Raw genomic sequence first — 13,113 nt, forward strand, 5'->3', positions numbered from 1 at the left:
CACTTACTAACTTTATTTCTATAAAGTTTCATCTGATATTACAACTTCGTTACCGCGGAGACGTAGAGTGTGTGGAGGCCCGCGCTATTCTCCACGGCATCCACGCGTAACTCGCCACGCGCCCCAATGAGAGCGAAAACCACGCATTATAGCGACCACGAGGAGGTTACCCCATGTGACTCTACCCTACCTAGCAACCGGGCCAATTTGGTTGCAATAGGAGACCTGGCTGGAGTCACTCAGCACGCCCTGAATTCGAACTCGCGACTGCAGGGGTGATAGCCAGCGTCAATACTCGGTGAGCTACCCGGGCCCCCTGCCTTTATGCTAACTTAAATTAAATGTATTGCACTAAGACATATATTATAGATATACGTATAAACTATATTTATTGTAGTGGTCTGGGACGATATGTCCAAGTTACATTTCACCAAAAAATATATATACAGTATATATATATATATACACACCGATCAGCCACAACATTAAAACCACCTGCCTAATATTTTGTAGGTCCCCCTCGTGCCGCCAAAACAGCACCAACCCGCATCTCAGAGATGATATTCTTCTCACCACAATGGCACAGAGCGGTTATCAGAGTTACCGTAGACTTTGGCCATTCTCTGTTGACCTCTCTCATCGACAAGGCGTTTCCGTCCACAGAACTGCCGCTCACTGGATGTTATTTGGGTTTTTGGCACCATTCAGAGTAAATTCTAGAGACTGTTGTGTGTGGAAATCCCAGAAACACTCAAACCAGCCTGTCTGACACCATCAATCATGCCACGGTCCATATGCACCAGCTCCTGACCAGTATCTGCATGATTTTATTCACTGCACTGCTGCCACACGATTGGCTGATTAGATAATCACATGGATGGTTGTTGGTGTCAGATGGGCTGGTTTGAGTATTTCTGGGATTTTCACACACAACAGTCTCTAGAATTTACTCCGAATGGTGCCAAAAACCCAAAATAACATCCAGTGAGCGGCAGTTCTGCGGACGGAAACGCCTTGTTGATGAGAGAGGTCACCAGAGAAGTCTACAGATAACTGTCCAGTACAAGTGTGATTAGAGGAATATCATCTCTGAATGCTGTTCTCAGATGCGGGTTGATGCTGAACACCAACAAAACACTGAACATCTGCTCAATGCAAATTCATTTATATTAAAAAACCACAGAACATGATGTGTGTAAAAATGGCCTCGAACTAACAGAGAATTATGTTTGTACTTGTTTGGGATGTTCACGTGTAGTGCATGGTCCACTAAATATTAGATTACTATTAAATGACTTGGTCTTTTGTTATAATATTCTGGTTAGGTTTAGGAGAAACATCTGGGTTTTGAACGAGCGTTCTTTCGATGTTTCCTCAGTTTAACCCCTAAACAAACCTAATAGGAAAATAACTTTAGTGTTCCCTGGAAGAAAGAAAACATTGTGGTTGGAACGAGATGACTGAACGTGTATCGCAGGCTATTGACATATATCAATCATTAGAATTGCACAAATAATGAAGAAAGCGGGAAGTAATTACATTAATCGTTATATAGATCAAAAATGTCAAAAGTTAACACATTTTACCCCAAAATGCAATCAAAGATTCAATAAAATCCTCTGTAGCTCGAGTGAAAACATGCCTGTAAATGTACTGAGAGGGTGATGTTCAAAAAGAAGGAAATATCTCTCTCTAATTCATTGCTGATTGATTGCACATTGTTGATTTATAGGTTTATTGGTGTCTGTAGCACAAAAGGTTATGCGACGAAGTTTACCACTTAAAGTTATAGGTTTGTCCAGCTTTCCGAAGCTCACGTAGGAGAAGCACTCTTTCTGAAACGACAAGAGGTTTCACTTCCACACTGAGTATCGCTCTGATTTGCTGGAAATGCCAGAATCTTCAACAACAAACCTTCACCACCATGGTCAATGCCATTATTAGCTATATCAAAGCAATCTGTGCCGACTCCGAGATGGAAGGTATCTGTTATCTGGTTTTAAAACACCAGCTTCAAACAACTGTCACATGAAAGCAACATCAGACTTGCTGATAAGTGTCAGCTAGAAAACACCAGTAAATTAATGTGCTCATACTATAGCTCATATACAGACTGTTTAGATTGTAACTTATGGTATGGACTGGCATGGCATAGGAATAGGGTGAGAGTGGGGCAAGTTGTCACAAGAGCTTTGTCTCAGTAACCATACACAAAAAAGCTTGTTTTCTCTAGCAGTGTGTCTGTATGTTGGTTTCAAACAGGTGCTTGAAAACTGTCTAAAAAAGTATCCTGCAAACTAATTCACAAAACAGTGTTCCCAAGTGCCTCTTTTTGGCCAAAATGAAGTCATGGGCGAACATGCTCTTCTGCCGATAGAAATACTGTTCAAGAAAGGGTGTTCACACTTGAGTCCTCTTAGGGTCTCAGCTAGGGGCGGTACTAGAGGGGTGGCCATGGGCGCCATAGCCCAGATTTTAAAATCACTAAGCCACCGACTTTGTAGGGACCATAAGTGCACATATCTTACCTCTTTGACCTTCTCTCTTCTCTGAAGCGTCTGGGGATGTGATGGCGTTTCTTGGCCCTTCCCCAAAGGTGGTTTAATGAGACACTGTTTAAACCTCTCATAGCTGAATCCACTGCTGTGTTCCCCGTTATGAGCGGCCGTGGTGACCCGCTCGTTCCCGACCGCCGGTTCGTGCGCCCTCGCCGGACTCCACTCCTGCGTCCTACTCACAACAGATCTCTCCACTGTTCTTGCTTCATGGGTGACAGAGGGCTTGCGGCTCACTTTCAGCTTAACATTCGCGTCACCCCCCTTTAAACCCACCCGCTGGTGCTCTTGGTCACCGGACACCTTTTTGGAGAGCGTCCGGGCGTCATTGTCGGAGCCGACGGTCACCGCTGGACTGTCGCTCTTGGAGAGAAAGATGCGCTTCAAGCGCACGCTATCGGGTAAAAAGAAGAGCGCCCCGAAGCATAGGGTTACCAAACCCGACAAGAATAAAAGAAACACGAATTTCTGAGACAGACGAAGCCCCATGCCCGATGCGGAGACACCGGGTAACTTGCGAAACACCATTTAAACGTTCTACAATACGCCTTACGCACGGTTATTCTGTGGTTATTATGAACTGTATCCAACGGAAACTTCCCTTGCCTGGTGGTTAGAAAGCAGAAGCAACCAGGCTGTTGTGCAACTTCAACTCTCTACTGCTCAAACTGACTAAACACTTCCGAATCTATCGGTTTAAGAGGCCACAGGTTGCGTCAACAAATTTGCGCACAGCCAGAGCGTCATTGCGCATCAGTGTGGGGTCACACAAAACCATCTTCCTTGAGTTTCAGTCATGCAACTTCTCACCTAAGAGACTGTATTGAAACTATATAGACTTAAATCCAAGTCTAATGTCATGCACATATAATATGCACGATATTAATACATAGTATATGCCTTATTGCCTAACATTAGCAGGCAAATACACACACTGCTTACTGGATATGATGGTGCTCCTCCAAGATATTAAACTAAAATGATTTGGGATTAAATGCAATTAAAAGTTAAAGCAGTGTTTAAATAGCCTATAATGTTATGCAAACTCAAGATGCATACTATTAAATCGCCTTATGTTAAAAGGCAAGCGTCAATGTGCATGCAAACACGTGCTGCGTTCTGAAAAATGACAAAGATACAGACGCTTTCTCACATCCGCTCGTGACCAAACAGTGTAAAACTCAAGTTTAGCTCGGCAGAGTGAATGTCACAACGCTCATCTCATCCTATAAACCCCAAAACGGCAGCATCATAGGTTACTTCTCCATATATGTGTGCGTTTGACCGTGCATATCACTCCATGAGACACGAGCTGCACAAATATACCCAAATGTCAAAGCAAGTGTGTCAGAGCCCGGATGAGACGCCGGAATACGGTCCAAGTGTTTGTGAAAACTGTTGGTTTCCGATGTTTTTGCGTCGCGCGTGCACGAAATTCCCGTGTGCTCCGAAAGTCTACATCCAGTGCACTGAGAATGACGCGTATGCTCCTAAAATGTGCACGACAGAGGAATGTATTATTCTTCGGAAATGTTATCTAATGAAAACACGCCGTTTCCTCCCATTACCACCCGTTGTTTTCCGCGCTCGCGCTTTCTTTATCTCCACAGAAAGATGGACTAAAAAAATGTCGAGAGCAGAATGCTGTGGGATAGTCCATTGATGTATAAGCGTTGAAATAAACCCGTTAGCGATGTGATCCGCACACAGAAGGCGTTCTGGAGCTCTGTGTCTTTGCGACTATCCTGGGCGGTCTGCTGCAAGCGCCTTTGATCAGCAACAGCAGTGAGGGGGAGCGAGTCACTTATAGCGGGATGTGCGCGCAAAAGCGTGCCGATACATCCATCGTGTGGTGTGTTTGGGTAGTAGATTTGGAGAACAGTTTTTTCATACTCTGTGAAATGAGCCTGGTTTGCATTTCCTTGTTAGTAGTCAATTTTAGGCAAGTTTACTATCTTTGAGACTTGGGAAGTAGATCGGATTTGCGAATCGGTTCCTTCGGACAGTTCACAATACGATTCACAACCGAGTCATCATTTAAACGTATTCACAGAGCATTTTTCATTTCATTGTTTTGATAAAATAAGGTTTATTGCATGGTAGCTGGTTTAAGATGGCCATAAGCTGGTCCAAGCTGGTCAAAAGCTGGTCATGAGCTGGTCGAACTGTTACCATCTTCCAAAAACCAGCTTGACCAGCTTGAGCTCATATGACCAGCTTGGACCAGCTCATGACCAGCTTGGACCATCTCATGACCATTTTGGATCAGCTCATGATCAGCTTGGACAAGCTCATGACCAGCTCATGACCAGTTTATGGTCAGCTCATGACCAGCTCATGACCAGCTCATGACCAGCTCATGACCAGCTTATGGCCTGCTTGATTCAGCTCATGACCAGCTTGGACCAGCTTGCACCAGCTTGGACCAGCTTATGACCAGCTTGGACCAGCTCATGACCAGTTTATGACCATCTTGGACCAGCTCATGACCAGTTTATGGTCAGCTTATGGCCTGCTTGGATCAGCTCATGACCAGCTTGGACCAGCTCATGACCAGCTTATGGCCTGCTTGGATCAGCTCATGACCAGCTTATGACCAGTTTATGGTCAGCTTATGGCCTGCTTGGATCAGCTCATGACCAGCTTGCACCAGCTTGGACCAGCTTGGACCAGCTCATGACCAGTTTATGACCATCTTGGACCAGCTCATGACCAGCTTGGACCAGCTCATGACCAGTTTATGACCAGCTTGGACCAGCTCATGACCAGTTTATGACCATTTTGGACCAGCTCATGACCAGCTCATGACCAGCTTGGATCAGCTTATGACCAGCTTGGACCAGCTCATGACCAGTTTATGACCATCTTGGACCAGCTCATGACCAGCTTGGACCAGCTCATGACCAGTTTATGACCAGCTTGGACCAGCTCATGACCAGCTTATGACCAGCTTGGATCAGCTCATGACCAGCTTATGACCAGTTTATGGTCAGCTTATGGCCTGCTTGGATCAGCTCATGACCAGCTTGGACCAGCTTGGACCAGCTCATGACCAGCTTATGACCAGTTTATGACCAGCTTTGATCAGCTCATGACCAGCTTGGACCAGCTTATGACCAGCTTGGACCAGCTCATGACCAGCTTGGACCAGCTCATGACCAGTTTATGACCAGCTTGGACCAGCTCATGACCAGCTTATGACCAGTTTATGACCATCTTATGACCAGCTTGTACCAGCTCATGACCAGTTTATGACCAGCTTTGATCAGCTCATGACCAGATTATGACCATCTTGGACCAGCTCATGACCATCTTGGACCAGCTCATGACCAGTTTATGACCATCTTGGACCAGCTCATGACCAGATTATGACCATCTTGGACCAGCTCATGACAAGCTTGGACCAGCTCATGACCAGTTTATGACCAGCTTGGACCAGCTCATGACCAGCTTATGACCAGTTTATGGCCAGCTTGGACCAGCTCATGACCAGCTTGGACCAGCTCATGACCAGTTTATGACCAGTTTATGGCCAGCTTGGACCAGCTCATGACCAGCTTGGACCAGCTCATGACCAGTTTATGACCAGTTTATGGCCAGCTTGGACCAGCTCATGACCAGCTTATGACCAGTTTATGGCCAGCTTGGACCAGCTTATGACCAGCTTGGACCAGCTCATGACCAGCTTGGACCAGCTCATGACCAGTTTATGACCAGCTTGGACCAGCTCATGACCAGCTTATGACCAGTTTATGACCATCTTATGACCAGCTTGTACCAGCTCATGACCAGTTTATGACCAGCTTTGATCAGCTCATGACCAGATTATGACCATCTTGGACCAGCTCATGACCATCTTGGACCAGCTCATGACCAGTTTATGACCATCTTGGACCAGCTCATGACCAGATTATGACCATCTTGGACCAGCTCATGACAAGCTTGGACCAGCTCATGACCAGTTTATGACCAGCTTGGACCAGCTCATGACCAGCTCATGACCAGTTTATGACCAGCTTGGACCAGCTCATGACCATCTTATGACCAGCTTGTACCAGCTCATGACCAGTTTATGACCAGCTTTGATCAGCTCATGACCAGATTATGACCATCTTGGACCAGCTCATGACCATCTTGGACCAGCTCATGACCAGTTTATGACCATCTTGGACCAGCTCATGACCAGATTATGACCATCTTGGACCAGCTCATGACAAGCTTGGACCAGCTCATGACCAGTTTATGACCATCTTGGACCAGCTCATGACCAGATTATGACCATCTTGGACCAGCTCATGACAAGCTTGGACCAGCTCATGACCAGTTTATGGCCAGCTTGGACCAGCTAATGACCAGCTTGGACCAGCTCATGACCAGCTTATGACCAGCTTGGACCAGCTCATGACCAGCTTGGACCAGCTCATGACCAGCTTGGACCAGCTCATGTCCAGCTTATGACCAGTTTATGGCCAGCTCATGACCAGCTTGGACCAGCTAATGACCAGCTTGGACCAGCTCATGACCAGCTTGGACCAGCTCATGACCAGCTTATGGCCAGCTTGGACCAGCTCATGACCATCTTATGGCCAGCTTGGACCAGCTCATTACCAGCTTGGACCAGCTTATGGCCAGCTTGGACCAGCTCATGACCAGCTTGGACCAGCTCATGACCAGCTTATGGCCAGCTTGGACCAGCTCATGACCAGTTTATGACCCACTTAAACCAGCTACCATGTGCCAAAACACATCTGTCAGCTTAAACTGTTTTTTTTCCCACCAGGGCAAACACCATATGATAAATGTATCAATGTCAATTCTGCTGTTGAAGACTTAACCCTATTTGCTGTTTAATATTAGAGACTATGAGGGAAATACAAGAGTAAACTTAGCATAACTTGTGAAGTAAGGCGGAGGCTAATCGTGTTCGGTTCCTACAGATGGTTAATTAAAATATTCACAACAGAATCATCATCAAACATATTCCAGAGCATTTTGTTTCATTATTGTGTTAAAATAGGGGTTATCACTATGTTTTTCATTAAATCTTCTACCCACACTAGTGGAAAAACAAGCTTAAGCTGACAGCTGTGTTTTGGAACATGGTAGCTGGTTTAATATGGTCATAAGCTGGTTTAAGATGGTCTTGAGCTGGTCCAAGATGGTCAAAAGCTTGTCATGAGCTGGTTGACTAGCTACCATCTTTCAAAAACCAGCTTGGCCAGCTTGAGCTCATACAACCAGCTGTTAGCTGGTCCAAGCTGATCTCCCAGCTAGGACCAGCTAATGACCAGCTTGGACCAGCTCATGAACAGCTAGGACCAGCTTATGACCAGCTTGGACCAGCTCATGACCAGCTTGGACCAGCTCATGAACAGCTAGGACCAGCTTATGACCAGCTTGGACCAGCTCATGACCAGCTTGGACCAGCTCATGACCAGCTTGGACCAGCTCATGAACAGCTAGGACCAGCTTATGACCAGCTTGGACCAGCTCATGAACAGCTAGGACCAGCTTATGACCAGCTTGGACCAGCTCATGAACAGCTAAGACCAGCTTATGACCAGCTTGTAGCTGGTAGCTGGTCCAAGTAGCTGGTAGCTGGTCCAAGCTAGTCTCCAAGCTTGGACCAACTTTTGACCACTTGGACCAGCTCATTGCCAGCTTATGACCAGCTTGGACCAGTTTATGACCAATTTAAACCAGCTATCATGTTCCAAAACACAGCTACCAGCTTAAGCTGCTTTTTTGCACCAGGGCAAACACCATTGTTCATTCTGACGGTCCGAAAACCAATTTATAACCGAGTCATTTGTCTTGTTTTGACAAACTGCTTACATGTTCTTCAGTTTGTAAGTTGCTTTGGATAAAAGCGTCCCATAAATGACTAAATGTAACCGCAAGTGTCATCAGTCAAATGTATGTGGAGGTCTGAACGCTAAGTCGGATTCACTTGAGCGAATCGGTTTGCAAACTTGTTCAAAAAACGATTCATCACTTCAAAGTGTTCCTAGAAGTTCACACGGGGCATTTTACATTCTGAAGCTACCGTTGATCTTCCTAAATGTTTTCCATTAGGTTATAAAGATTGCATACGTGATTTGTCTATTGTCCCGGAGCAATTTGTCCCATATGGAGTGGTGGTGGCGTAGTGGGCTAAAGCACATAACTGTTAATCAGAAGGTTGCTGGTTTGATCCCCACAGTCACCACCATTGTGTCCTTGAGTAAGACACTTAACTCCAGGTTGCTCCGGGGGGATTGTCCCTGTAATAAGTGCACTGTAAGTCACTTTGGATAAAAGCGTCTGCCAAATGCATAAATGTAAATGTAAAATTTGTTGCCAATATTGTTAAGAATCATCAGTGTTGTTTCCAGTGTCCTCATATCTCACAGTTTTACCCCTAAACAAGGTCACTTTATTGAGCATCTAAAAATGCGATGATTAAAACAAGTATTCATGAAGATGAGTGGAAGTCAAGGTGCTATTTAGAGATTTCAGACGTTGTCCTTAAACTTCACTCCAAAACCACGCCCCGCCAAACCGTGCCAAAGACACGTCAGCCAATCAAATGACCCGAACACCTAAAAAGCAGAGATGCAGAGCGTACTCTGATTGGCTCATTTTCATGCATGCACGCAACTACGACTAAAATTATCAATGAAGAAAAGTTTTAATAGAGTCTGTATAATTCTACAAGACACATTGTACATTATTATTATTTCCGGACTTTGTGAGGGCCTCAGGATATTCAAGTGCATTTCTGGTACTCTGAATATTTTGGGGGGACTGTGCCTTGTGCAATGAAACTTATCTGGCACTTTGTCTAAACTTGGTTTAAATAAGCGGAACGATTTGCCATTTAAAGGCATATTAGCAACATTAAATCCAGGCAGCAATCGATACAGAAGTTCAACAGATTTTCCAATCAAGTTAGACAAAGACAAAGAGTAGTTTTCCTGGAACTAAATATAACAAATGGTCCCTATTAATCTGGTTTTGAGCATTAGGCAAAAAAGAACCAACCTCAGCAGAAAAGAAGTTAGTTAAAGGTCAAGACAGAGTAAAGAATTGTGCAGTAAGCAGCAGAAAATGTCCATTCAGTGGTGATTGGTCAAATCCCATTGGGAGGCTGTTTACAGGTGAAGCCTAATGGGAGGTGTAAGCTTCTTCCCAACACATGATGTTTAATTCAGATTAATAGGAGAAGGGTAACTGGCTATACACCAACAGCATGACGGACAACAGAACCCGTGAGATGGATTTGCATTGTAAAAACTTCAAATGGAGGGTGTTTTGACTTTCAAAATATGATTACAAGATTTTGGATAGTGGAAGGAAACCACTTTAGACAGTGGATCCTCACTTCACGTTGTTCTGCATTCATAAATGTATTTTTATGCACCAGACGGTCTGTTTACTCTCTGGCATTATTATGAATCTAAATATCAAAGTGTTTTGCAGACAGCGATTTTGACGTTTCTTGCATAGAAAAACAGCAAAAGCTCTGAATACGTTTAGATACTGAGCATTTGCATTCACTGCATGTGGTTCATCCATTACATTTCCACCAGATCTCCAGAAATCATTGTAAATGTTTGGAAAAGTACATTTAAAGGGACAGTTCACCCAAAAAAGTATATTCTCTTATCATTTACTCACCCTCATCCCATCCCAGATGATTACTTTCTTTATTCTGGAGAACACAAATGAAGATTTTTAGAAGAATATCTCCACTCTGTAGGTCCATACAATGGAAGTGAATGGTGGCCAGAACTTTAAAGCTCAAAAAAGCACATAAAGGCAGCATAAAAGTAATCCAGAAGACTCCAGTGGTTTAATCCATGTATTCAGAAGTAATATGATAGATGTGGGTTAGAAATCATTTTTTTATACCACAAATCTCCACTTTCACTTTCACATTCTTCTTCTTTTGTTTTTGGCGATTTGCATTCTTTGTGCATATCGCCAACTACTGGGGCAAGGAGGAGAATTTATCATAAAAAAGGACTTAAATATTGATTCTCACCCACACCTGTCATATCGCTTCTGAAGATATGGATTTAACCATCTGGTTAATTTTATGCTGCCTTTATGTGCTTTTTGGAGCTTCAAAGTTCTGGCCACCATTCACTTGCATTGAATGGACCTACAAAGCCGAAATATTCTTCGAAAAATCCAACAGAAGAAAGAAAGTCATACGCATCTGGAATGAAGGGTGAGTAACTGATGGGAGAATTGCCCTTTTTGGGTGAACTGTCCCTTTAAATGAAAGAAAAAAATGATCATTTTTTTAAATTTTTAACAAAGGCTCAAAATAAAGCTCAAAATGCAGACTTTTATTGTCATCATATCATACTTATCATTTGAATATGTCAGTAATGGGATCTAAATATCACAGAAAGACAGTTATCTCAACATTCAAGAACAATCTGAGAAAAATGAGCATATTTTGATGCAAATAGGTCCCATTAATCTCACCCAACCGTATCAATGTTCATTTCTCCGGTTCCCTTGCGTAGGCAAGCTGACAAGCCAATGAGTCACAGCAATTGTACAGCATCCGCACAGGAATAAATACACATTAATGTGGATGAATGTGCTGCGGTGGGGTCTAGACCAATTTTGCTGGCTTGTACTTTTCCAGTGGAGTCTGGCATGACTCAGAAAAACATCAGGGATAAATATGAACATAAAATAGAGACGGGGAGTCTGATATATCTTTGTTCACAGTCCTAAATCAAAAGAGTGTGAAATGATCAAATGCAGAGAGGTTTTAAAATACTTTTAAACATGTTTTATAGCTTATTAAATACCTCAATATTAAATAACTACAAACTAACATTTAGTCTCAGACTAAGGCTTACTTTATAGGCTTAATCTGCTAACCCGTTAGATGTGTTTGTATATTTAAGGTGTATTGCTTTAGAGCTCATATTCAGACATGTCTTAGATTTTGCATCCTTTACATAAAACTGCTCATGTAAGATTTAGTTTGACGTCGTGATGTTGTTTGAGGAACAACATTTAGTGAAGTTTAAACACCTGCTTTCACCCACTCTTTGCTGAGAAGGAAGTGTGAAAGTGCTCCAGAGAGATGAAGCATGCATATGCAATAATGAAACAGCAGCACATCCTGCTGGTTTTATTCTGCAGTGCATTTGCATTTGTCATTTTAGTCATTTTAGTACATTAAAACCTACTAACAATAACCGTGATTAGTGCACATTATTCTCTAACAGCTGATGTATGTATTTTTTTGCTCTAATTTCTGACAAAATAGTATGGACTCCTTAGAGGACAGGGCGTCTTGCATTCCCTTGCAATACGTTGACCATGGTTTCACTACAGTAACCATATTTTAAGCAAGATATTCGTAGTGAAACCATAGTGATAGTACAGGAAAATACTATGTTTTACTATGCAAATACCATAGATTAACTATGGGTTTACTGTACATTAACCATGGCTAGTTTTGTGGTCACTATAGTTTTACTACAAATATCATGATACATATAGTCAAATCAAAGTAACCACAAAATTATGATTTTTGTTACCATAGTTTTTGATTTCCTCGATTAGTAGGGTACAATGGGGCTAAAGGCACACCTCATGGAAAATGTACTTTCTAAAATGTCACTAAAATGATCAAGATGAACAAGTTGATTTCGTTTTATTCAATATTGATGGAGCAACATAATGTGAGTGAACAGAAATAATAATGGAAGGTTGTTTTGATTCAAATGTAGTTGTTAAAAAAGGTGCCGAGGGAGATTTTACCCCACACCTGGGGTAAAAAATTCAAATCAAAGGAGCCTTTTACCCCACGGGACCTTTAGCCCAGTTGTACCCTACTATGGATTCACTATATCAAGGTTAAAATAATGGTTATTTTAGGTAAAACCAAGGTAAATCTATTGCGAGGGCCTCCCTGTCCTCTAAGGTACTCCGTAGTACACTGTAGCTCTAGTAACAAATATATATATATCTATATATACAGTTGTGTCCAAAAATATCGGCACCCTTGGTAAATATGAGCAAAGAAGTCTGTATTGTTTATCCTTTTGATCTTTCATTTAAAATAAATCACAAAAATCTAATCTTTGATTGAAGTAAAACAATTAAAATAGAGGAAATATCTCATTATTAAATACAAAATGCATTGGCCATAATTATTGGCACCCTTTTATTCAATAATATTTGCAACCTCCCTTTGCCAAGATAACATCTCTGTCTTCTCTTATAATGTCTACTGAGGTTGGAGAACCCATGGCAAGAGATCTGAGAACATTCCTCCATACAGAATCTCTCCAGATCCTTCAAATTCAGACGTCCATGTTGGTGGACTCTCCTCTTCAGTTCACCCCACAGGTTTTCTATGGGGTTCAGTTCAGGGGACTGGGATGGCCATGGCAGAACCTTGATTTTGTGGTCAGTGAACCATTTTTGTGTTGATTTTGATGTGTGATTTGGATCATTGTCCTGCTGGAAGATCAAACCCATTGTAAGCTTTCTGGCAGAAGCAGTCAGGTTTCGATTTGTTATCTGTTGGTATATGATA

At 42.8% G+C, this 13,113-nt stretch overlaps 1 protein-coding gene across 2 annotated transcripts in view; it reads right to left on the reverse strand.

The window, feature by feature from the left end:
• LOC127655736 (mannosyl-oligosaccharide 1,2-alpha-mannosidase IA-like) overlaps window positions 1–4,265 on the reverse strand; it is a 271,337-nt gene extending 267,072 nt beyond the window's left edge. Inside the window, exon 1 of one of the 2 annotated variants that reach the window (XM_052143702.1) lies at window positions 2,529–4,265. In XM_052143702.1, the coding sequence (XP_051999662.1) occupies window positions 2,529–3,083 (555 nt within the window). In that variant the 5' untranslated portion in view covers window positions 3,084–4,265. The remainder of the gene's footprint in view (window positions 1–2,528) is intronic. The other variant, XM_052143703.1, reaches the window with a different exon arrangement.
• Between the last annotated feature and the right edge of the window lie 8,848 nt (window positions 4,266–13,113).

Source organism: Xyrauchen texanus, chromosome 15 (genome assembly GCF_025860055.1).
Source record: "Xyrauchen texanus isolate HMW12.3.18 chromosome 15, RBS_HiC_50CHRs, whole genome shotgun sequence".
In the NCBI taxonomy this organism is placed as follows: domain Eukaryota; kingdom Metazoa; phylum Chordata; class Actinopteri; order Cypriniformes; family Catostomidae; genus Xyrauchen; species Xyrauchen texanus.